The sequence below is a fragment of the Aplidium turbinatum genome, chromosome 2 (assembly GCF_918807975.1).
Source record: "Aplidium turbinatum chromosome 2, kaAplTurb1.1, whole genome shotgun sequence".
In the NCBI taxonomy this organism is placed as follows: Eukaryota; Metazoa; Chordata; class Ascidiacea; order Aplousobranchia; family Polyclinidae; genus Aplidium; species Aplidium turbinatum.
In genome coordinates, this window is record NC_137473.1 from 19,088,133 (window position 1) to 19,111,113 (window position 22,981).

The 22,981-nt window shown below is 37.1% G+C and overlaps 1 protein-coding gene across 1 annotated transcript; it reads right to left on the reverse strand.

The window, feature by feature from the left end:
* Positions 1 to 151: 151 nt before the first annotated feature.
* Positions 152 to 21,073, reverse strand: LOC145764798 (putative E3 ubiquitin-protein ligase HECTD2). The gene is made up of 19 exons (XM_082576475.1): positions 20,934 to 21,073; positions 16,566 to 16,659; positions 15,823 to 16,091; positions 15,362 to 15,480; positions 14,202 to 14,312; positions 13,303 to 13,435; positions 12,421 to 12,485; positions 11,333 to 11,488; positions 10,635 to 10,783; positions 10,219 to 10,342; positions 9,811 to 9,933; positions 9,436 to 9,531; positions 8,817 to 8,922; positions 5,091 to 5,198; positions 4,177 to 4,458; positions 3,551 to 3,762; positions 3,012 to 3,156; positions 2,458 to 2,630; positions 152 to 2,118 (listed from the first exon to the last, which is right to left on the reverse strand). The coding sequence occupies exons 1-19, from the start codon at positions 20,973 to 20,975 to the stop codon at positions 1,998 to 2,000; spliced, it is 2,628 nt and encodes an 875-aa protein (XP_082432601.1). The 5' UTR covers positions 20,976 to 21,073; the 3' UTR covers positions 152 to 1,997.
* Positions 21,074 to 22,981: the final 1,908 nt, after the last annotated feature.

The window sequence follows — 22,981 nt, forward strand, 5'->3', positions numbered from 1 at the left end:
CCGTGATGTGACAGTAACGTTTCCCTATTGGTAGAACACGGGTTGTCGATCAAGTTTACAGTCAGACTGATGGCAACAGTCCGCAAAATATGACTTATCTCTAACTCAAACTTCCACAAACAATTTTTACTCAGCTTTCTTGGTTTGTTTATTTTCAAAAGTCTCAGATTCCCGAAGAATGTATATATAGATGATTAAATGGGTATGATCTAACATTTTGATACCCATTAACTGCTAAAGGTGACCTTTTCACACAATACTCGACTTCAAGGCTACTCTATTGCCCACTCACAACGATGTATATTTCTACAACAAGATGGAAAACAGCATAGTGACGGATTTAGTCACAGTCAAGAGACAGTACACATAACAAAATCTAACATTCGAAAGCTTATCAAGAAATTTGTCATTTTCACAAAACGCGCATGCACCGAAACAAACACATAACAAAAGTACAATATTTTAATACAAAAGATAACAATATGAAATCAATTGGTAAAGTTTAATAGGTGTAGAAACAGTAAACGGATTGCATTGGTTGCAACGTCATTTTAACAACGAACTAACGTTTTAGCTTGTCCCATTCGATAAAACTTGCACCAATACGCTGGTATATAAAACTCGCACCTGAAAAGCAGTTCAGAGAAATCAACTTCCTGCTGATATGACGCGAGGAGCGTCAGGATGTTGGGCATTGTGACGCCGGTTCAAATTTCAACTTAGTCAACTCTTTTATGTCGTGAAGATAGAAACACAACTAGCGCGCATTCAACTTCAGGGCAGGATTTTCTACAAGCGTTTCGTTCAGGTAAGACTAATGCTTTCTTGCGTATGCCAAATTTCAATAAGAATTACTTTTTATTTGTATTGACATTTGTCAAATAACCCGACTTAGTTGCAATACGGTTTTCTCGTCAACCACAAGACCAATAAAAGTTTGGTTCGTCCAGGTTCGTTCAGGTTGTCTGCACTTATACTCTATCAAAACATCCCATGCCAAGCACTAAAACAGCTTGTGTAGCCTATTGATTCAGCGTCTGCAGACATTCAACCAATGTAAAAAGATCGATGTCATTGGTTGGGTTAAACGTTTTTGTGATGCAAAGTGGACATAGAAACGATAGAGTCTCCAACAAACTAGTTCAATCTATTTTCATTGTCTCGACGTCAGCAGAGAATGAAAAAAATACTTTTCGAACAGGAACAACAATGAAACATCAATTCAACCACCAATAATACAGCATTGAAATCTCACAAATTTCCACTAGTCAAGCAATATCAGCAATAAAAGAGTACGATGCCCCATGTGCTGTTCCGGTGTAAAATAACGTTGAAAGCAAGGATTTAAAGACAAAAACTTAAAAAAGTGCAAAGAAAGTGATCACAGTAAATAGGAACACAGTTAGCAAATCCGTCCTTTTGACATTGTCATTGATCCAACGTTTTCAGACAATGAATCAACGCAAAAAGGAACTCAATTGCTAGCTGGGAAACTGGGACAACTAGAGACTGCGCAGACACCAGAGATCTGGCAATAGTTACGGCTTAAACCAAGTTATCTTTACATAAATTAGTATGGAAATTCCATGGTAATAAAATTAGCGAGGGCAAGTACTACAGGCATCGGTTTTAATGTTTTCAACAGTGTAAAATCACATAGACAAACTTCATAGTGTGTCAATGGTGCTTTGACAGTACAAGTCTCCGTGGCAAATGTTTTTGCTTTTCGACGGATTGAATTTTGAACAAGATATACTTACACCAATCTACAGAGAAAATACAACCTAGCTGAAAAACTGGTTCTTTTTTGACATTGTTTCAATGTACGTTGTGTCAAATCAAAGAGAAAAAAATTGCTTGCTGCAAATAAATCCAACAGTTGGATACGAAGACTTCAAACAACTAAAATTAAACGTTGTATACACATAAAATAAACATTAGTTGGACGTAGAAACTCGAAGCCTATTGGAAACAGCAAATCCATGTTCACAATGTCATCACTCTAACCCAAACCCCTCGGCATTGCTGATTGCGATCACGAGTTTATTCTCCAGTTGTTGCTTGCTCTTGTAGGGAGGAAGAAGAAGCTGATTGAAGCACGTGTGCGCCATCGGGAGCCTGTGGAAAAATGGATTAATGAGAGGTGGTACAACCGCGGTAGCTACAAATCGAAACACCACTGCCGATTGATTGATCATTTACCGAATGCTTTGCCAAAAGTTACTAAAAACCTGCTTGAAAATGTAATACTCGAGCAAGTGTATCATGCACGTACAAACTGCTTCCAACACAAAGAACGGTCAGATTAATCATAAAAAAACAAAAATAAAACGCTTTCTATGTCTGTCGATACATGTCACATTCACAGAAAGTCAGTGAGATGCACTGGGATGCAAAATTTGTCGTTCCAGCATTGTTCGTATGCCTCTATCTAAACTAGCGATCGATGGCACTCACATGTTCTGCGCTGTGGGAGTCCGAATTATTTTGAAATTGAATTCTTGCATCCCGCCAACCGGAACCCTGTCGCTGCCGGTACAGAAGTGCAGGAACCTCTTCTGGAGGTCACGTGACAAAGAAAACAAAACTTCCCAGAAATGCACGATGGTCGGATCAGTTGCCGTGTAGCCCTGCCGGAAGTATATACGTCACTACCAGAGGAGTCACACCTCACATTTCCCGCCAGTAATACCAAATGTAGAAATTTATCACTCCCACCATCGATCGTATAAAAACATTCCCATCACCCCCTTTTAAGGAAAAGTTTTTTAAGTTAAGGGTTAAATCAAGATGTTTTCTTCAATGATGTTCCAAATAGAAACAAAAATAACTTAGATCAATGGGATAACTCTTCCGTGACAAAAATACTGCAGGTGGACTAAGAAACTACTTAATCTTAGATCTTCAAACGCTACACATCTCAACGTCACATATTTGATGCGTCAATACCAACGTCGCTTTAAACAAAGTGTCTTTGTTTCATGAACTCTTCAACATGACGCCACCCTTACCTGGTAGGTTGTGAACTTTTTCAAGTCCGCAAGATCGAATCCACTGCTCCCGCAGACGAGGATCTCCAGCTCTTCAGGACACAAAAACGACAGAGCCTTGGAGGAGCAGACCATGTGAAAGCCGTGGTAGAAGGCGAGGAATTGCCTGGAATGGAAATTGTATTGAAATATAGGCACACATAAGCTCCTTCTTGGTTGATTTTCGGTGTAGTCCAAGAAACATTGTCACTCTGTCTTGGCAAAATGGTAAACCATAGTCACAAAAGATTCCAACGAAGAAGATCCCACGACCAGAAGTAAGTAAACCACGTTTTCACAAAATTTTCACGCAGGTTTTGCAGAACCATACGTTATAAGACTTCACAAACTTCACCAAGTTCACAAAGTTTTAGTGATTCAATTTAAGATCTAACATCTAGCAGTGCAACACCCGTTACCCACCTATAGACCGACTGGTTGAGTCTAAGACTTCACAAACTTCACCAAGTTCACAAAGGTTTAGTGATTCAATTTAAGATATGACATCACCCGTTACCCACCTATAGACCGACTGGTTGAGTCTGTAATTCAGCAAACTGTGGACATATTCGCTCCTGTTCTCGTTCGTCACCGGAACTTTGTCTCCGCCAGGTTTGAGGGAAACAGTCTTCACTGTTCCAAAATTGTCCTGAGACGATTGGTAGGTCAAGCAAAAGTCTTCTTCGACGTTGCCTTCATAACTGAGAAGCTCTTGAAGACCATGCGCCAAGTCCTTAAGTGAAGACAGTTCAACAAATATAATCAGTGCAGTCGCCAGAAAACATTTGCTTGCTCACATCGTTTCAACTAGGTAGAAAATGTGTGCTTTTCGCTTTGAGCCAACACGTGCAGACGATGCATCCATGCAAAAAGACGTATTTTTGCTCGCTGGGAACTTATAAGCTCTCAATCATGTGGTCACTGATTCAATACTACCTGAAGGGAGATTGGTTTCAAAATCTCTTCAGGTTACCAGTAGGAGATATAAATAATGAATCAAAATGGAAAAGCCAAGATTAATATCAAATGCATAATTACATTAAACAAATGAAACATTAAAATTAATCCAGAAGCTTTTGCATATGAACTAACTTGCTGATCATGTTGATTTGATATAGTTAAACCAATGCATAAATAATTGACTTACCGGGTCTACACCTCTAAGGTCATCCAGTGTCACCGGTACAGTGCCCGGGGGCTGTCGGGGGTGAGGTGGGACAGGGGCAGTTTTAGGGGGTGGTTTGGATACCTTTGCGGAGGGTTTCGATTGGCTGGTGGCTGAGGAAGAGGAAGTTGGAGTGGAAAGGGTGTCAGCTGGGTGGGATGGTGATGGAATGGATGGAGGAGATGAGGAGAGCAACTTCCGATAGCAAACCAAGGGGAGTCTTATATCAAGAGTAGTGCAGTTGTACACTGCTAACCCCATGAGCTGCATTGGGTATCGGTTAAGAAACGCTTAACAATAACAAGACAATACAACAAAAGAGTTATTTTTACTATGTAATTTGTAAACACGTTATAATGTAAACAAAACAACAGTTTTGTTTGAAGGAGCCTTAAATTGCATCTGACTGATGCATGTATTTTACTATGAAATGCATCAACCATAACAATTTAAGGTTCCTCCGAACAAAACAGTTAACTGAAAGGTGAATGAATTTCTATTAGGATAAGCATTCAGTAAGCAAATATACAAAGTGTTGAAAGGTGGGCAAGGCTAGGTAGAGCAGAAAGCTGCCAGTGGAAGAAACCTTCGCGCCGATTGGCAATTGGCATCTATTTCTGCTGTCTCGCTATCAGTCTAATTGAGAATGGGATTTACAGTTAAAACTTGTGCAAGTGTAATCAGCGCGTGCATTTTAAGGCCAATACAACAATACAATACATCTGTCAACGGTACAGTATCACTGAGGTGAATTCGATCATTCGCTGCACCACAAATTGGACACAAGAGATCTACTTAAGTAAAAACATCATCAATGGGGTGTGATAGGTCTAAACTGCAGAAATTTAAAGAATAGTTTGTATCACAGATTGAGCAAACAACGTCACGAAGGATACCACACCAACAAGAAAGAGATCCGAAGAATTTTCACTGGCGTTGTCAGCAAACCAGTAGGTTCTTGACTTGTCATTGTAGACGAACGTGTTATAATCAGGTGATAACACCTAGTGACAAAATGCTTGTTATTAGAAGAAAAACCACGATATGTTGCAATCTCCAGCTTTGAATTTCATGGAGTCCAAATGCAATACAAGATTAACAACAAGTATTTGCAACGACTGTTTAATTTAAATTTTTGTTTTTTGTTGATGCACTGTTAAGTGAATACGACGGAATGGCTCGATTCGAGAAATTCCAATTAGGAGACAGACAGCTTTTTTCGGAGAAAACTAATTCGGGGATTAAATCTCTGTTTATTTAGAGGCTTTATAGGGATCATTTGAGTAAGCGGTTTTTGTGCTTACCTTCCCATACCGATGCAAACGACAAGTTATTGTTTCAGTGAGGTAGATGTAATAGTAAATTAGCTGATATCTTGTAGCGCTATCTAGAAATTTCAGTTGAGACTTTTTCGCTGAGACCTTATTTGATTAACGTCTATAATAAGCTAATTCCTTTGAATAAATAGATGCCGCTGTGAAATTTTAGAAATCTCCGAAAAAAGGCTGTCTCCGAATTGAGATTTCTGCGAATCGGATTCTCCGAATAGCAGCTGACCGTGAATACGATGCGGTACAAAAGAACACGTAGATTAATTAGACAATAATTATCCTTGCAGTTTTCGCATACGGTCACTGTATTGCCTGGTCACCGAGATCGACTGAGTGAAAATTCCGATTGTTGCTCCAGCGCACAAAACAACAGCACACTAACTTAGTAGCTTCCGATACCTAGTGACCTTTCTGATAATTCATATCATTGTTTTGTCCACCCGAGTTATGTAATAAGCCGACATACAATTTCCAATACCAGGTGGATATGACTGACGAGTATCTAACGCTTTTGTCAGTGTGCTGCCAACCAGAAAATTAAATGACGTTGCGATCATTTTTATTCGTTCAGTCAAGGCGGTCGTGCCAGTCATGAGAAATCAATAATGCATGAAAGTGTTATTAAGTCTAACCTGAAATATTCGCTTTCACTCATCAATTTTAAATGGTTATCCATGCATCGCAAGACTGCACAGACACGCCTTGTGGATTATCACCAACAACGTAAATGGACTATTAAGTATTTTCTACAATATTCTAATTTGAGACAATGTACTAAAACAAACACAAATAAAAAAAACAAACTCGGGAACATGACAATAAAGTAACAAAGTCGTGTATCGGAAAGCTAGTGAAACATCGCCCTCAGTGAAATGTACCATGTTAGTTGATTTTGTAACCAGACAAGTACTGAGACAAAAGTCTCGTTATTTTAACGATATTATAACTTAAATCAATGTTCTGATCTTTTTTTTATGTCAATATTTTGATCGCCAATAGCGTATTAATAAAACACGTTTCGCGAATTTACGAGACATGTCTTGTAATTATCATTTGGCAATTAAGTTTGTGGAAACGACTGAATACTACCTGCGTAAACCCTTCCTCCGATGTAATGAGGAGTGGTGGCTAGCAGCACTTAGAAATGTTAATTGCACCTACAAACTTTGATGTGTTATTAACGTAATGCCAAATCGCAGTTACGCCCACAGATGCGCCCTAATAGGTGAAAACACGTTTTCAAAATGCTGTAAATATTTCTAAAGATGATTTGTCAGCCTAAAAATACAAGTATTTCTCTAATCCAGTGGTTCCCAACCGGGGTGCCGCAGCACCTGGGATGACATTTATAATACTCTGGGATGACGCAAACTATTTCTCAAATCCATTTTTTATCTATCTTCAATATTTCCAAAACAAAAAACAAAGAAATCCTTCCATTAGTTACATAGCATTTCGAATCTTTGTTAAAAACGTTAAGAATTATTTTCCAAAGATGTGAACAGAAAATAATGCATGGCTAAGAGATTCATTTTCATCACCGGACTCATGTTATTTTGAACCTCAAAGAGGGAGACAAACTAACAGATATGCGTAACGACGGAAATATGAAGCTGATACACAGGAAGGTGCTTCATAAGTTCTGGATAAAAATTCGAAATAAATATCCTTGCATTGGAGACAAGGCGTTAGTGATTTCACTACAGTTTTCCACATTATACCAATAAGAAATTGGATTTTCATTTTGACAAACATCAAAACAGAAAAATTAAAAGGCTACAAGAAAGAAAGAAAGAAATGAGAGTAGCTTCATTGAATGTGCACCCAGATATATGTTAAATGGGATTTTAATGCAAAACTAAGAACAAATTTCACACTGACTTTGAAATAATTAAACTATAGCCTGCTTTGCTTTCTTTTCAAAATGCCGTTTCAGAGTGGCATTCATTTTCCAAGTAAAACTGCTGTGTTACTTCAGTTATATTGATTTCTGATCAGGGTTGAGAAAAACCAGGGTTTTTTTAAAAAAGCCCAACCCGCCCGGTTTTTTTTAAAAAAACCCGGGTTTTTTTGGGTTTTATTGGGTTTTTTTAAAAAAGATGCAAAAAAAGGAAGATTCATGCTTATTTCACTTCAAAACTACTTTTTACGAATGAAGTGCCTTTCACTCACAGTACATGCTTGCATAACTCAATAAAATAATGCACTAGGGCTGTTGTTGCTTGAATGTTGCATCATCCATTAATTTCAAGATCAAGTTGGATGTTGCATCATCCAATGATTTCTATACCAAGTTGATGCTACCGTGGTAGAAAATAGAAATCACATTATTGCATCATTTGCTTTAGATTTGAAGGCAAGGAGCATTTATGCCATCACGTTTAAATATTTTTTATCATTTATATATATATTTTATATAGTAATGACTAATGGATGAGCAATTGCGTGGCCAATGGCCATTTAGGCAAATGCTCTGAAACAGCCATGCGTTAGGATCCAGAATCTGTAATTGGTAAATAATACAATATAGAGTAGTACTTTCACCAGTTTACCTATAAGGCCTTCTTGCATAAATGAGTTTTAGCGTAGTATACACAAAGTGGCATTACTTGATTTTTGTGCACTGTACAATATCCACTGCGTTTTCAGTTTATTCTTGGAAATTTACTTCACAATCACATCCTTAAGTCCTAATTTAAAGTTTGTTTTAAGTGCCTTGTAGTGTTTTTGTTCATTTTTTTAATTTTCTATTAAAAACTGGACAAATATGATGCTCTGGGTTTTTTTATGGGTTTTTTTGGGTTTTTTTAAGTGGGCTTTTTTAAAAAAACCCACAAGGGTTTTTTTGGGTCGGGTAAAATACCGACAACCCTGTTTCTGATGTTGTTATTATTAATTTGCTTTCCTAAAGACATAACAAGCGAACGTGTCACTTTTCTCCACACTGCATTAGAGCTAAAAGTCAAGCAGAGAAGCTATGTGATGAATACCATTTTTCAAAGTGTTTGGTATGAAACGGTTAAAGTTTCTTCCAACAAACTGCTGCAAGGGTGCCACAAAGTATTTTTCTCTCCTCTAGGGTGCCGTAAGCTCAAAAAGGTTGGGAACTCTGCTCTAATTAGTCAGCAAGTTCCGAAAAAGCACGTAACATCTCATTAAAATAAAATACTCGGAGTCAATATCCAGACTGTCATGTTAATTCAACCAGTGATATCATGGCAACTAATAGTCTACGTAGATCAGTAGAGCAGACATAAACAATAACACGAGCTAGTTTCACAAAAAAGTTACCTTTCTCAAAAGAAGCAAGAACCATTCTTTTGTCAAGCCTCCCATGTCGTATCCGGGCTCGTCCACAAACTCAACACGTAGTTTCTTCTTCAGCTGGCTTCTGTTCCTGTTTCATCAATTATTTATCACATTTTCAGTAATTCGATTCGAAGGACATGTAGACAAGGGTAATCATATGTCGTACAATTTAATATCCAGTGCGAGTGAAAAAAACATGTTCAGTTCACGTGGCTTAACTTTTTAACCCAGTAATTGATTAGAATAAAAAAACATTATTATTCATGTAAGTTGAGTGCGGCAGAAACATGCCATCGATTACACCCGGAGAGCACACCTTTGTATTTATTGACAAATATGTCACTTTCTTCCATGCACCAAAGCCAAGCCGAACAACATTGTGGCAATGCGGTAGCAAGCATATAATGAATGAAGACAACGCGTATTGGACTTAGGTTTAGAGTTGGCATGGCACGTGAAGAAGTACAATGCCGCTGAAACACCGCATTGAATTATCATGTGCATTACCACGGCATGTTGATCAGATTAACATAACGCATACGACTCAATATAGATCAAATACAGATGTGATACAATATCAAGAAAATGCTTAACATCGTACCCGTATATTTGCTCCAGGGAATCTTGAAGCAGATGTTGTCTTCGCACAGATATGTTGAGAAATAACTGGTTGACGCTGGGTCTACGGGTAGGCCGTCTGCACAGGAAGGTGTAAAAGACAGATTGAATACACAGCAAAATGAGCCTTGCAGTTGGATTACCAGCAATTGTTTCGTTTTGTTTGGTTGGAATTTATCAGGCCTGGTAATTTTATAATAACCAACTGAGAAAATCATTTCTAAAACGTGAATGACGGTGAACTACAGAGTATTATGAAGCTGCCGTCCAAAGCTTGATAATGTGATATCTACGAAACGTTCCAATAAAGACTTGAGCACCGTCGAGCATGTTATTTCCTCACACACACGGCACTGACCTTCTTATGGAAGCAACAAGTTCATCTCTAGCGCATCTAATCATTTGCCTCTCCTGGTCGTGACGTAAGATTCGTAACTTCGACACTAGGCTCAGTGTGAATGGATACTGACAAAATGTGAACCTGAACAAAAAAGCTGTTAAGCACAAAACCAACTAGAGTAGTAAACACACAATCTCAAGCACAAGACAAAGATTTATTATTTTCCAGTTGCTATGACACAAATGTTGAAACAAAATTCGTACTTTTGCTTTTCTGAAATATTTAAGTTTTAGACAGATTGTTGGTGCAAAAATAAAAACAATCGTTTTTTTATTTTCATTTTTTTTAAATGTTTTTTTACACAAAAAAGACGACTCACATTTCTAGTAACACACCTAGTAATTACTAATAAAACACGTTTCTTACCCTGAATGTGAAGCGGGACTTTCCCACTGCCGGAATTCGGCCATGACGTCAATATGGTCGAGCGTGTGGTTGTAAAACTCACGGAAGGAGACCATGCGGGGCTTCATCAGGTTGTTTGCCTTGTCTGAACGGCAACAACAGACAACACGTTAGAAGCAAACACACATCATTTCGAACAGTAATTTTATCTCATCAATGCAAAGTAAAATGAAAAGCATTTACGAAAATGTATGCACCGGACTGATATGCACAGAGAATAAGAAGTTGCAGCCATGTCTGATCAACTGCGTATGTTCTGAAATATTTCGTTGAAGTACTTGACTGAACACAATTGATACAATCAGAATTGTATACAACCATAAACTTGTTAACGAATTAATTCAATAAAAGCTAACGCAATAAGTTATGGCGCTTACTGAACAAAGACAAGACTTTAACAGCAGAAGGAATCCACCAGCCGCAATCGCTCATCGGAGGAAGATCGTCTGATTGGCCAGGAAAGAGGCGAAGCGTCACAAATTGATGCAATCGACCAATCACATGACGAAACTTTTGAGTAGACAATCTACAAAAAATACGCCCTGCAGGATTCAAATCACCCGAAATCTAGGTTTCAGTCAGCCTGACACTAAAAAGATTTTACATGTGTTATAATATAAAAATAATAAAACAAACGTGATGTTGAGGATATTCAAAAATAGTTCAAGAGTTACCAATGGGTAAATAAGACCAAGCCACGCTTTAAGTTCAGTTCTCCTTATCCTTGTTCGCGTTTTACTTTAGGTCAAAGACAAGATTCGTGTTAGGTGCTACTATCCTTAAAATGCAAATTCATTAGAAACAAACTACCAAACTTCGTTTTATGCATAAGGTTCACTAATTCTTTACAAAAAAAAAACTTTTCATGCCTACAAGAGCTACCTAGCAACTGCTATGGTCAAAAGCTTGGGAAAAACTAATGCTATCAAGTTAAGTACAATTTCAAATTTAGAAACAAAGTCGAGGTTTTTTCGAGCCATTCTCAGGAATAAAAACAAAACTCGATATTCGCGACCCAACAAAACGCTGCATCAAATAGATAGAAGTTTGATTAACGGGCAAAAGCCAACATTACCTTCTTAACCAATGTGTCATTAAATATTGATCACGTTCGTTCAATGTCGCTACTTGTCGGAGCAAATGAGCATAGACCCGGTAGGCTTCCAATCGGCCGAATATTGGATTTTGCAGAAGAACAAAATATGCACGAAGGTCGGATTGCGACTTCTCTCTGGAGATCAAACAACAACATTGTACCAATATAGGTGGCACAAATGCACGTCCACAAACAACATATCGCTTCAGATATCCTCCTTCGAAGCAACACAAGCACGGAATAACCAAGTGGGTAAGGATGTGCTGGGGCTTCAACTCTCGTTCGACAGCTGGTAAGATTAGTTTAAAAAATACTTAAACCTAGAGTGGCACCGGATAGGCTAAGTTCAGATTCTCACACAAAACAGCCCATGAACAAAAACCTAGACATTCTCCTGTCATCAATGTTGTTGAGGCAACTAAAACAGAAATTCCCAAACCTCAAGTCTCAGTAGGGGGCATAGGACATAGGTTTGTGCCACAGTAAGTAAACCATACACATTGCGACATAAACACTATGCTTGAAGAAATTACCTAAACTAATAAATTGGTTTGTGTTTGAAAAATAAAAGACTTCGTATACAAAACGCCATAAACCGGCAATGATCCTGACAAAAACGAAAAAATTTCGTTACCGTAATACGTCACTGCTGAGTGCACAACACTCATTTACACACGCACACTGCCACCGTAGGTAAAATGTGTACGTCAAATTTGTCCGCGCCGATAGCTCAGTGGTTACGTGCCCGACTCCAGATCAAGCGGCGCTGGTTCGGCTTTCCGGGTGTGCGCTTGAGCAACGCATTTCAGGACTGATCCTCATTCAGCGGCACCTAGTGGATGGATTAATTCACAGACAACAAGTGGAAACTTCACTAGCTGTCAATCTTGGTGACCATGGTAACCGGCCTTGCGTCAGTGATTCAAAGCCTCTGCAAGTATGCGAAACTAAAATAATAAATAATAGCCTCAAACTAGAAGGAATAACTTTTCAGAGGCTTTCTCAGTCCGAAGATCAACATTCAAACCAACCAAGTACGATAACTGAACAATAGAATGTGTCCCTACCCTTTCCATTCATTCAGCAAGCAATTTATGATCCCTTTCAGCAACGTCATTTGGATTTCTTTTGGCTGAAAATAAATCAGGAGATGTCGAATTTTTATTTCAACAAATTATTCTCAATAAGCTGAATGCGATCAAACACAGAAACTGAAATCTCTGAAAATATTTTAATTTTTATGAACGGAGGGCTGATGGCCGTGACATTACCACATTCGATTACGTTATCAAAAGCATAACATCCTTGACTTTCTTCGCCGTCAAGGTCAATTATGTCTCATCTTGAAGAGCACACTTGGAACATTTTTTCTCCGTTTTAAATTCGGCTATGACGAAAAAGATATTTTAACAATATTAATATCCAAAACGTAAAGAAATAAGGCCAAATAAAATGAACAAAGATTGCAGTGCCACTGCCACTTGAAACTTTCGCTTCTGAAACTCACACATACACATGTCCGACTGTAAAAGGCACCAAAGACACAAAAATAGGAATAATTACAAAGTTCAACAAATTTCATTTCAAAACGGACACTGCAAAAATACACATTACTTTTCCTTGAAACAAATGTTTCATAACATAAATTAAACAAGATCACTATAAAAAGAAACTTGTAAAAAGCACAATAGCCGATCAAGAACTACTTGAAGAAATAAAACAATGAAAGAGAACTTGAGCTTTAGCTTGAAAGGGCCTCTTGAGTTCTTAACAGGGCACTCTGCAAGTCTGCTCACATTATCCACTAAGGTTTAGAAGTTGAGAACAGACTTTATATATAATGATTACAAAAAAGGGACGTTGGGTTTTGTTACGATTATTTGCTGCCTTTTGGCGTAGATAGTTTTTTTTAAAGTAAACTCAACCCTATTTTCTCACTTTTCACTTACCATTTCCAGCAATGTTTCATGAACAAATCCAACAAACTTCTGTTGTAAATTGATATCACACACATAGCTTGCTGCACTTGCAGCCTGGCGCAATTGATGGGGTTTTATTGGGCCTAAAGCAGTGCAGCTCGGTCTGAAGTATAAAAAAGTTCTCAAAACCAATTTAGTTAAAATATTATTCAATAAAGGCAAAACTGGATCTACGGTCAGTGAAGCTGACTGCTGCATCAAGCTGCTTAACAACAGTTCACAAAGGAAGACATTGATAAAAAAGTCATTTATTTGCCCAATCAAGAAAATGAACTTTCTTCGGACTGGTGTCAAACCTACAATACAACAATACTTGATATGAACGACTCGATTACATATCTTGTAATACAAACCAATTTATTTTCACACGGGTCAGTTCAATAATAAACAGGTAAAATGTTCATGATTGAACTGGTACGTGATTGAACGTACTTTAAACTAACACAAAAAATAACCTTGCTTAGCTTTTTACACCTCTTCTTTTTTGCTTAAGAGGCTGTTGTTGAATTGTCAAGATATGAGTAAATGACATAAAACAACTATATATAAACCCTACTTTACCTGGCCATTAAACAACTAATAAATTAAGAAACCAAGCCCGAATGAAAGAAAACAAGTCAGGTTATATATTTGCAATGTGGCGAGAGCTGCTGCCTGACAACAAGTGATGAGCAATCCTATGTTCTGCGAGGACACCTTGTACTCAACTGGCAACACATATCCTTTATATATGGATCAAAGTCTTCAAGGCCCAGTGTCTAGGAACTACGTAGACACTAGGTGATTTGCGTACCTACCACACCTCATGCTTTCTGTAAACAAAAACTACAATGATACGGTAAGCGAGTAAAAGATATGACAATACTGACTTTGATTTTTTAAAAGTTTCATTGATAGATTTAAAGGATTCAAATGCTGTTCGATAAAATTCCTTCAATCGATTTATTTTCTTGTTCTTTTTCCAACGTTCAACTTCAATTCTAAAAATAAACAAAACAACTGGAGCACAACCGAACCATGAAGTACTAGAAACTGATCACAAGCAGACAAGAAAAGTTTTCACTTTTTTTTTATATATTCAACCCGGTTTGGATGGATAGATGGTCATTTATTATTGTTTGGATGCGAAACAAATGTGCATAAAAAAACATACAGTGTGCAATTGTGCACCAACGAGGAGGTGCAAAACACTGTAGCCTTGAGAAAGCATAGGAGGTCATCGAGTCCGCACTCTCTCATTCAAACGGATACGAAAACAAGTACTGCGTTTTAAATGACAAATTGACACAATGAAGAAAAAAAAAGAATATGGACGCAAGAAATGCAAAAATAATAATAATGACATTGGAGGTGAAATCAGGTAGGTTATTGGTTGTCGCTTCAGCAGCTCTTGCTTATAATACTGAAGAAGTATTTTTGCAGGTTTTATTGAACAGTTTGTAGCCGTTTTTCATGTGTTTATATTTGCGGGTAAATTGTCCCATACCTTGATTTCCATGCATTGTAAACTTTTTTTGAAATAATTGGGCATTTGCTTGTTGGGTGTAAAGCGAATTGGAACTTGAGTGTCAGGTGTTATACGAATGTATAATTGTATATTGTATAGTTGTTGTTGTTGTGTTGTTGTTGTTGTGAATGAATTTTTGAAGTTCTCCGGTTATTTGTTATTATAAAATTTGAACAAATTCAATACACCGTTATCTTAATAGAGTGGCAGTAATTTCGTTTTTATTTCAAATGCTTCTGTAACAATTTTAATTACCTTATTTTGCTTAATTTGGATCCTACTCAAGTTTGGAAGCCTCTTGTGGCCAAAAAAAAAAGATTATTAAATCTCGGGAACTTAGGTTGTTTAGTAATACTCATCTGATATGGGAAAATTTAAAATTTAATTAGTCAATTCAAAAATTATTTGACATTGAGCACTAAAATGACATATATATAAGTATATAACTTTTAAAACAATGATCATTTTCTAAAAAATGGGCAATATAAATTTGAAATGACTTAATAGGCCTATACAAAATACCTAAACTGCTTGTATGTGAAGAGAACAAGCGGTTTGGTTGGAGTGGGTTGCTCACAGGAGGTGCATCGCTTCGATGATGCCTCCCCGGCACTTCGGCTTTTGCTCTCTGATCTTGGAGTCTGTTGATCATTTCGAGGAATAAGTTTTTAACTTTATACAGCAGTTTTCAAATAACCCATTTTATCTCTGTCACTCTTGAGACCATGCAGTAACTAATCTGCCTTTCAAAATATACCAAAGATAGCAAGAACACATTCTAAAGAAATTTCATTGACTGCTATGGTAAAATACAATCATTTTGCTTCGAAATTCTGAAGGTCTCAAAGTACCATTCACTTTGAACTTTTAATCATTAACAGTCATCTCTATAATTATTTAAAGGGATGACATTGACATGTCCAACAAAACAAGATAATCGCAGCTGTAGAGAATAAAAAATTCTTTATCACAATCCGAGTTACCGTTAGATGGAGACAGTTTGGAGATTGCTGAGGTCTTCTCAATTTGCCACTATTTCCAACTTGAGCTATGAGATCAAGTTTAGGAGGCGTAGGTGGGGGAATTGCATCATCAAAGTTATCAGTGCCTAATGAAGCTGATGAACTGAGTGCATCTTCTTCTGACAAGAAAGGAACATTTTCAAATTTGTTGCGTTTTTCAGAAGTTGGTCTGTTTGTAACTGCTTGCACATTTTCTTTGGTCGTAGACAAAGAAGGAAAACTTTCTAAACCTATAAAAAATAAATGATTGTGTATAATTAATTTGTGTTCTTTTTCATGATGCTACATGTCTTTGACAAAGACCTCAAGTGTCAAAAGTACAGAAACGAGGCAAAAAGAACAGCACAGTTTGTTTAACCAGCTTTCTGCCACAAAGTGTCAAAGTGGCAGTAAAGCCTTACAACAGTTTTCTTGATATTTTTAGTCACTTTTTGTCAAGTTTGCTTCTTTCACGGATCCTGCAAGATTAAGTTGCAATTATTCTTGTTATCTAAAGTGTAAAACTGATTATAAAGCAGTTGCAAAAACTTTGCACTTGACGAATACATTAATTACAACACAAATTCACCTCACATATTATACAATATGTTGCTGTTATATCATGTATGTACTAGATAGATTAAAACGTTACAAGCTAGGGTCAATTTTTCGAGTAGCATAATGTAACACTGATTGGCAACTACATTCCCAAAATATATACTTACCACTACCACCAGCAGTTGAAGCTACATTGGTTTCACTGCGCTGTTCCTGACTTGGTTGCTTTTCAGATACTAACAATTGTGGGACCAACTTTGCCTGAAAAATTAGCAGATTTAAATCTAAATGGCAAAAATGGACATGGAACACAAGCACCCCAACATTATGGCATTATTTCCTACCTCAACAGCAAATCAATCTACAAGGTGTGGCAAAAAAGTAACAGTACTTATGGTACTGTATCCGCCATGCTCTTGGATCAATGCTAATTGGTAAGTCACTTTTTCACTATGCAACACAACTTCTTAGCTATGTGGAGTGATAATTCATGGCTCCTTCACTATGACAATGCACCTGCCCACAACGCCATTAGTGAGGCAGCTCTTGGTCAAAAAACAAATATCATCTCTCGACCACCTTTCATATTCCCCATATCTGGCACCCTGCCATTTTAGGCTTTTTCCTAAACTGAAGAATTTTCTAAAAGGAACTAACTTCTCATCTCCAGTGACAAGGGACCTCAAGATCCTCTCAAAGAAGAGGAGTTTGTCAAGTGATTGCAGGATTGAATGCAAAAGTGCATTAACTTGGAAGGAAACTACTTTGAAGAGGCAATTTGCAATTCATGGAAAAATAGTGTTAAAATTAAATTATCACAGCAGTCCCATTACTTTTTTGTCATACCTTGTACAATGTACATGAAGATAACATGCAGCAAAAACAAATGCTTGAATCAAAGGTTTCGAGTTAAATGAAGTGACTATAGTATACGTTGTTTGTGCAATAGGCTACAGTACGTAAAGTGCAACTATATATTATTACAGTAATATCCCAATTAAGTTTGTAACTTGAATGTGAGCAGTTTGTGCAAACTTAGGTGGTAGCTGCAAACTTAGTAGTTATGCCTCACAGCGCGTTTAATAATTGTATTATGACGAACGTAATACACAGCTTAAATCAGCAAAGCTGGACACATTGATCATTAGGGCATTCCTCATCATCCAATTGGGCATACAGGCCTCGAAATTTGTACTTTTTTCCGGCGGTCATGCATGTCCTACCGGACTGGCCCTTTCAGCAGACATTTAATATCTCAACCGGACATATTTTTTACATGTAGATTTTGCACAAAATCACACTACAGTATTGTGTAATCGTGTTTGTAGAAGAAGATTTTCTACAACAGAATGACTCTGCAATGGTTGATGGCTTAATTAACCGACCCTGAAGTAAATGTACTGGAGCAGATTGCTTGCAAATAGATCAGTGCCTTAATGACAGTCGTGTAGTGTAATGACGCAATAAACACAATTGAAAACAACAATTCAAATTTCCTTATTACAAAAGCAACTACGATCACTTATTCCGTGGTTTTCGCATTATAGAATCGTTGTGCCAAGCGAGTATTGCCGGCGCGGGGTGGTAAATCTCCATGTCAGGACCGTAGAGACAATTGCGCATTAGTGGCTCAATAGTGTTAGCCCTCAGTAGTGTTAGTGTTTAACTAACTAACACAATAGTGTTAGTCTAACACCACCCTCCCTTCTGTGCAGAAATTCTATTTCTATCAGTATCAGGGTGAATAAGGTCACCACATTCGCCTTAGCACGTGCGGAACCCAGCTGAGACTTGCTTCTCTGTGACGTTTCTTTTTAACAAACGATCAATGTAACGCAATAATCCTTATTGTTAAAATTAGAATACATATCCTGCCGAAAAGTTCAGACAACTTTATTTCAAGGCAACATTGCAAGGCGTTGAAATGATGTAAAAATGGCTACTTTTGCCATCAACTCGTTAACCATGCCACTCTAATGTGATATTTTTGTCAAGAATGTTGCGGCGGTCATTTATGACCGACCAATGAGTTGGCCTCGGCAGACATTCAAGGTCATTCCGGAGGTCATGTCCGCCATGACCGCCGGAATTTCGAGGCCTGGCATACCAAACACCATCAACATAGTTTTTCCTAACATCCCTGAATTCCCTGTCCTCATCAAATTTAATAGTTCATGTTTCTGCACTCATGTTGTCTGTGTCTTGTTCTAGTTGGAGCTCGACTGATATATCGGTCAGTCGATATTTATCGGCCGATATCAGGGGTAGCCGATATATTGTATTGGCTATTTAGCAAAAGCACACTCAAAACTAGTCATACATGCCTTTAGAAGAAACACAACTTGCTCAAACGTGTTTGTAAAGATGTCAAATGTTTTCAAATGTCTTGTTTTGTGCACGTGGAAGGGAACTCTTCTAGCTACTTCTGTCCCTAGCAAATGAGTGTTCAACACTGCTGAACTGCTTTATGATGACAAAAGATGTTCTCTTCTTGGCGTGAATGCTGGGAAACTATGTTTTTTAAAACTACAATTTGAAACTGTTGAACTTTCATTATTGAATTGAACACAAAACAGTATTGCATTTAGTTGCTTCTTTCTTTTTTTTGTGATTAGTGTTAAGAATGATTTTTCCATTACAGCAACCAATGCATAAACTTTCTTGGACTGGTTTGTTGCTTAATAACTTTGTTGGGAACAAATTTTTCGTAGTTGATATATCAGTATCGGTCTAAAAATTTCATAAATATCGGTATCGGCCTGAAAAAGTGATATCGATCAAGCTTTAGTTCTAGTTGATGAAGGCTTAATGCCTGTAAACCCCTTTTCCTGCTGTCATAGTTAGAAACATAATTCCACCCAACAGCAAAAGTTGGAAACAGCCTTGTGACATGGAAATTATTGCAGTACTAAAATAAGATGTATATATATAAATATTTCAAGATGTGTTTGATTTTTACAAAATTGATGAAAAGATTAAGAACAAGCAAAAAGGCTTTGAAGAGGAGCAGCAGGTGTTGCTTATGGTAACCCTGCTCAATGCTCATATGCTACATGCAGCTCAATATATATATCAAGCTTTCCTGGGACGCCATATCGGATGCGACAATAAAGAATGCTTTCAACAAGGCTGAATTGCTAATATTGAGTGGTGGAGCTGATGAAGAAGTTGATTTGATGGCTAATCTATTGTGCAGCTTTAAAGCAGTAAATATTCCAATAGACGAAAGCACTATAGAAGAGTTAGTGCATGACAGGGTTGTTGGTATTTTACCGGACCCAAAACAACCCGGGTGGGTTTTTTTAATAAAACCTACTTAAAAAAACCAAAAAAAAAACATATAAAAACCTAGAGCATCATATTTGTCCAGTTTTTATAAGAAAATTAAAAAAATAAACAAAAACACTACAAAGCACTTAAAACAAACTTTAAATTAGGACTTAAGGATGTGATTGTGAAGTAAATTTCCAAGAATAAACTGAAAACGCAGTGGATATTATACAGTACACAAAAATCAAGTAATGTCACTTTGTGTATACTACACTAAAACTCATTTATGCAAGAAAGCCTTATAGTTAAACTGGTGAAAGTACTACTCTACTGTAGTCTGTATATATGATGTGTAATGCAATTTAGGAGGCTATTTACCAATTACAGATTCTGGATTCTAACGCATGGCTCTTTCAGAGCATTTAGTGGATTATTTTATTGAGTTATGCAAGCATGTACTGTGAGTGAAAGGCACTTCATTCGTAAAAAGTAGTTATGAGGTGAAATAAGCATGAACCTACCGTACTCTTTTTTTAAAAAAACCAATAAAACCAAAAAAAACCAAAAAAAACCAGGTTTTTTTAAAAAAACCCGGGCGGGTTGGGCTTTTTTAAAAAAACCCGGGTTTTTCTCAACCCTGGTGCATGATGATGATCAACACAACAAAAAGTTCTTGCTAAAAATTTTAAATGACATCAATGAGGTGTTGGAAACAATGCTAGCAACAAATGATGTGGTCAGAAGATGAGAGTGGTAATATGGTTACCGAAGCTTGCACAGATCGTCTGATCTACGAAGAATGATGTCATTTTTGATGGGTTTGTGCGTTACAACAAAGTTCCTGAAATTGAAGATCAATTGTTGTGTCTAGATGTGCAAACTCAAGCAGGAGATGATTATAACAAACTGAAAAGTTCCTTCGAACACTTTCAACGAAAATTAAGGCAGGTGGTTTTGGAAGCGTATCGCAAAAGAGAGTATGCCTAGCCTATAAAACACATCAGGTGACCATCCATGATATATTATGTTTAAATTGTGAATTTTAGCATTGCAATGTTGCTTCTTGCTTGTTTAACTCTCAGTTTGATAAAATGATTACTTGCACAATGCACATATCAATAAATTACTGAAAAAGTTGAACCTAGATTTTGTCATATTTTTGCAAACTTAAAAAATGGATGCGAACTTAACTGGGATGTTACTGTAAACATACAATTACTACCAAATATTGCAGCTTTATATATTGCTTGAACCAACATACGTACCTTTTCTGAAGCGTGCAATGGCGGTAGACGTGCAGGTTTCATATCCAAGAAACTCTCACAGTAAAACTGCTAACCACCAGTCATGGTCCTAAATTTATCATATGGTACCAGCAAACCATGACACAAAATCAACATTCACCTTAACATTGTTCAAGTTTAGAGGTTATAAATGCAGCTTTTTTGTTGTCGAGAGAAGAGGTGAGAAAATGTCATGCTTAAGTGAACAGGCGCATATAGTCTCTGAGGCTATATTCAAAATATATGGTAAAAATAGCCACTGTGACTTTTTTAAATGAAACCTCAAACTTTCATTACAAATCATCTGCCCAAAAACTCAGTTTGTCAAGCACTCAAGCTTATCAATAAACAAATGGTAAGATCAAGTATATAACTCTTAGGCTACAGTAATACCCTTACTTCTTACTACCACATTTACCATAAGCAACGCATTTCAAAGACAGCTTTCACTTCAAAATTTGGCAAGGTCACAACACCCCTATATATATAACTTTAATCAAACTGTTTTTAAAGTTGTCTCCTCTTCTACAATTTGTTTTATTTATTACATTGACAACATATCACAAAAGCGCCAAAGTCATCAATGCATGTGTAGCTTATTGCTTGCACTAATACCGTAAATAGTCATTCGAATTCTTTGCCCCGCCATCAATTGTTACAGCAATTAAGTCAGGTGGATTTCTGCTTAAGCTCATTAAAATAACATTTGTGCTGCACTAAAAAAATTGCAAATTTTGGTGGTTACCAATAGCAAGAGGTCTTCGTGCTCCAAGACTTCACAGCAATATAGGCCTGCGGACAATCGACCTGAAATTTTGTTATGTTTGTAGAAAAAAGTAAAAGCAACATATTTTTCTCACTTTTTGCTGCAGAGTTGCCATATAAAAACTAAAATTTCTGTCAAAGTCAAAACAATGCCATCTCAACTCAACGATATCAGTTCAATTGGTTTTGGTTTTGTTTTTTAAATTTTTACCCTCGAACGGACAAAGCCTTGATAGGTTATTCCTGGTAGTTTCACATACTTGTAGAGGCTTTTGACGCAGGGCCGCCACCGAGATTGGCAAAGTGAAGTTTTCTGATTGTTGAAGTGTTGTTGCGGAGGAATTATTCGATTCACCATGCAGACTTGGACAACTAGAATTTTTGTAGTCTTTCGAAATTAGATTAGAATTGTAATTAGAGTAATTTAAGCTTTTAAAAATTAGACTAGGATTAGAGCTACCCGGTACGCAATTTTTCACAAATTAGAATAGAATTTGAACTAGATTAGAATTAGTTGGACGCAGTTGTCACATATCTTACGGTATTTTAGTTGGATGAAAATGCCAATGGGGCCACTCGGGATCAAAGTGTCATTCCACCATCACAGCGAGAAAACTACTTACGTCATAATAGCCTATAAATTGTAACGTCAGTGAATTGATGAATTAATCACATTTTTCATGACTTTGCTGCTCCAGGGATGAAATGACACTTTGATCTTGATCGTTTGATTGCATTTTCTTTGCATAACGTTGATAATAAGAGCGCAGTATCTTTCCATTTGCCAAAAAATACTGTTGAAAACAAACCAAAACGTTTAAAAAAATTGGAGGTTAGATAATAACTACAATTAGAACAAACAAGTTTTTATCGAATTAGATTAGAATTAGAATTAGAATTACCGACGTTTTGCTCTAATTTATCGAATTAGACATCAAAAATTATCTAGTTGTCCAATTTTGCCACTAGGTGCCACTGCATGGAGAGCAGTCCTAAAGTACGTTGCTCAAGCGCACACCCCGGCAGGCGCGAATCTAAGAGTTTTTTTCGGGGGGGGGCCAGAAAATTTGAAAATCAATTAAAAAGAAAGAAAAAGCTAAACAGATATGAACAATGATACTACGACATATACGATATGCTAGAAAATAGACATTAAAACAACCATTTTCATCAATTGTGATGCCGAGGGACTAATATCAGCTGTTTAGAATCATATCAAACCATTTGATGCGGAAACATACAATTTTTCACAAAATTTCGGGGGG

Coding starts and splice junctions, on each gene's coding strand:
- LOC145764798 (XM_082576475.1), bottom strand. CDS start 20,975: ATGAAACCTGCACGTCTACCGCCATTGCACGCTTCAGAAAAG. Junction 14,313..15,361: donor TTCACATACAAGCAGTTTAG/GTATTTTGTATA, acceptor GTTTATTTTTAG/AATTGAAGTTGAACGTTGGA. Junction 9,934..10,218: donor AGTCCCGCTTCACATTCAGG/GTAAGAAACGTG, acceptor TTTTTTGTTCAG/GTTCACATTTTGTCAGTATC.